The 3687-nt window shown below is 47.4% G+C and overlaps 1 protein-coding gene across 1 annotated transcript; it reads right to left on the minus strand.

Moving 5' to 3' along the window:
* Positions 1–358: 358 nt before the first annotated feature.
* LOC308647832 (chaperonin-containing T-complex member BBS12-like) lies at positions 359–3352 on the minus strand (the record flags this gene model as incomplete). Its single annotated transcript, XM_081292325.1, is given in 4 exon segments — positions 359–435; positions 438–2232; positions 2234–2398; positions 2400–3352. Coding segments are annotated over 4 exon segments (2118 nt in total). The 5' UTR covers positions 2481–3352.
* Positions 3353–3687: the final 335 nt, after the last annotated feature.

Here is a 3687-nt window from a genome sequence, read left to right on the forward strand (position 1 = left end):
TGCATGGTATTATCTCCACCCCTTTATATTTACTGAGGGTTGCCCTATGGCATAATATATGGTCTATTTTTGAGAAGGATCCATGTGCTGCTGAGAAAAAAGTATATCCACTTGATGATGGTTGATATATTCTATATATGTCAGTTAAGTCTAGGTTATTGATTGTGATATTGAGGTCAATAGTTTCTTTATTCAACTTTTGTTTGGAGGATCTGTCCAATGGTGAGAGAGGTGTGTTGAAGTCACCCATGATTATTGTGTTGTGGTCTATTTGATTCTTTTTTTTTTATTATTAACAAATTTATTATTTGCACGGTATATTACAAAAGATTATTTTCCAAAGACTTATCCAATAACACTATAAGAACAAAAGCCCCCCTACTTCCTGTGAGTTCCTCTGTGCATGCCCAAGTCCAGTGATAACTTCACTGTCTTAAGTACCAACAATACCAAATCCAGGGCTCGGCGCCATGCCTCCATCTTTGGTGTGACAATGTCATAAACTCTTGGAACTTGCTCCAGTTTTAAAAAACCTGCATTAAAAATTCCACTATTTAGTTTACTATATTCATTTAAAATGTAAGCCGATGGCGAGCCAGATGCTGTAGCACTTTGTACATGATGCTCGATGAACGTGCGGGCTGCAAGCTCTGATGGGCAAGTGGCTGAATTACACATGAGTACCGAGAGGTATCTGTGCCACCCGCCTGCCAGGCATTTAAGCACAGCTGGCCTGTATGCTGGCAGTGAGGAGGCCAGCCAGCAGGAAGTGTTAGGAAGCCACCCCAGACTGGGGTGATCGCCTTTGTTCAGAGACTGCTCAGCAAGAATTTGAAGATGACTCAGACACAAAAATTCAACTGCTCCACCTCCAAGGAAGACCTTTTCCTCTTCTAGAGCATAATGCAAACGATATGCACAGGTCCAGAACCTGTCTTCTTTGGCTTGCATCTGTGCAGGGACTGAGTGAGTGAGCACCGCTGTGATCAGATTAATTCCTTCTGTTTTTAACAAGATTGGCATTCCGCTGCTCCTGCCTACAACCTCCAAGGGAGTTCTCCAGAAGGTCACGGAGATGCCACTGCCCACACAGTCTGCATTCACTTGGGAAACGTAGGTCACTGGCACTGCTCCCACAGCCTCAGCGAAAGCCTGCATCATGCTGCTGCCCACAGATCCCACCACCAGCCGCTTACTGTGCCCGCACTTTTCAGTCAAGGATTCAGATACATTTCCCTGCAGCAGGATGAGGTTCACGTTGAACTGGGTCAACACCTGTAACACATAATTCGTCCACAGTTCTTCTGAGCTGTCTCCTTGAAGTTCCACGCTATCTAGTACTGTTTTCATATTGGTGGACTCATTAAATCCCAGGTGGTGGTAACTCTCTACAAGGTCACCCTCAATGAGAACTACCTGGAGAGGCTGATTCTCTAATCCCTCGATCAGAGTTATACTAGCTATTGGTACAACAGTGACATACCCTGAACAAACACAAGACAAAGTTTCGGGCAAGCCTGGGAGACAGCAAGTGAAGACTCTAGAAACATCAAACATAAATGGCACTGTACAGTTGCCTTGTTGCACACATGCCTTCTGATACTGCAGTTGTACTGCTGCTTCTACCAACTTCATGGTGCCAAGATCTCCATGGCTCAAACCCACTGCCAACTCTACCAAATCACAACATCTGTAGGTTTTGGGAGTCGCTGCGCTGAACTGTTCTAGAAACCCATCTTGTTTGCTTATCCAAAGACTATTATCGGTCCTGTTAAAATGCCTACTGTGGGTCAGTACTGACTTTCTAGAGCAGGTGTCTGTGTGCACACTGCTCTTCAGACCTTGTGATGCCTCTTTACCTGCTTCGACCTTTACTGGAAGGTTGAAGAATTCTGGCAGTTTAACAGGTCTTCCAGAAAGACTGTAAACGGTCAATAGTTGAGAGGCAGCATGTTTGAAATCATGCTCTTTGGGTAACCCACCAGCACCTGAAGGGGCTTGTAGGAAAGGACAGGAACCAACATGAGGTGTTTCAAGTCCAGAAATGGTCCTTGAGTTGTGCACACGGTCAAATACGTTGTGGACTGGGACTTGAAGGAAAGCTACCTCTTCCCTGCAAGAGTCCAAGCCTTCTGACATCACTGCAGCGATTATGGAAACAGGAACACCCAGGTGGAGGCACTCTTCAGCAGCCCTGCTCCACGCACCGACGAGAAACAAGAGAGTGCTGGTTGCCAGTCCTATAGGTGTTGTTTTGTGCTTGAACTGCCTCATGGAGAAGCTGCCCCACTGTGCTGGTCAAATCCAAACTTTCAAGGAGTCTTACTGTTGAGCTGATCAACACACTTTCATGACAGTCCCCACCTGTAACAAATTTGGATGATTTCACTGGGCCCAAGGAACGTTCTTCCTGTTTCTGCAAATGAGGACAGTTGTTGAAGTCCCACATGTCGTCTTTTGTTTATTACCCTGCAGGCCATCACAAGTCAACATCTGGCCCCGGCACTGCACCACCCCTGGAGAGTGCCCTGAGAGGGGCTCCAGGGCAGCAGGCGCTGAGCCCAGAAGCAGCTGGCGGCGTCCTAGGACTCGGAGGGAAGCTGGAACAGCCTGACAGACTCTCTGCGTTCAGTTTCAAGGCTTCTTCTGTGAATTTTCAGTTCTTGAGACAGGATCTCATTAAGTTGCCCATGCTTGCCTTGAACTTGCCATCCTCCAGCCTCAGCCTCCTGAGAGCAGTGGAATTTCCAGGAGCGCAGCACTGCATCCAGCTTCCACTTGTAAATCTTCTAAGAGGCTGGGCATACAAAGGCAAAGACAGTGAAGGTGATGGGGGACAGGACCTCTGGCACCTTCCTTCCTCCTCCCTGAGTGACAGACCAGCAGAGTCACTTCTGTTTATCCAGGATTTTGAAATCAGAAGGCATTTTCTTTTCACAAGGTCATGTCTAGTTTTGTTCGAGGTACTCAGCTCAACACCAAGATGCGTTTCTCAGGAGCAGCAGCATTGTTGTATACTTTACTGCAGGCACTCAAAAATTATTTGGCAAATGATTTTCACATTTGTTATCCCAAATTTGAGTACACACCGTTAGATCAAACCCGATGCAGCCAAGCCCGAAGCCGGGTCAGGCTGAGGCCCGCTGGACCACGTTCCTCCCTAGGTCTCAGAAGCCCCGCTAACATCAGTGCTCCAAGAAGCACTCGGCTCCATCTGGGTGACCTGCGGTGGGTGGCTAAACCGCAGTCTCGCCCCGGCCTCAGCTGATTCTCCTCCGGGGCCGCAGAGGACCTGCTGGGAGAGGGCCACCATCATCCTCTCACCCGGCCCTCGCGGCCAGCAGCCTGGGAAGGCGCAGGTTCTCCCCACGCCCGACCTGGAGAGCCCCACAGAACTTCTATTTGATTCTTGAACTTGAGGAGAGTTTGTTTTATGAACGTCGCAGCGCCATTATTTGGTTCATAAATATTGATAATTGTTATGTCTTGTTGGTGAATGGTTCCTTTTAACAGTATATAATGTCCTTCCTTATCCCTTTTGATTAACTTAGTCTTGAAGTTGATTTTATTCGATATGAGAATGGCCACCCCTGCTTGCTTATGAGGACCGTGTGCGTGGTATATTTTTTCCCAACCTTTTACCTTGAGCCTGTGTATGTCTTTTCCAATCAGATGTGTCTCCTGGAG

The sequence above is a fragment of the Spermophilus citellus genome (genome assembly GCF_964194105.1).
Source record: "Spermophilus citellus genome assembly, chromosome: 4".
Classification (NCBI taxonomy): domain Eukaryota; kingdom Metazoa; phylum Chordata; class Mammalia; order Rodentia; family Sciuridae; genus Spermophilus; species Spermophilus citellus.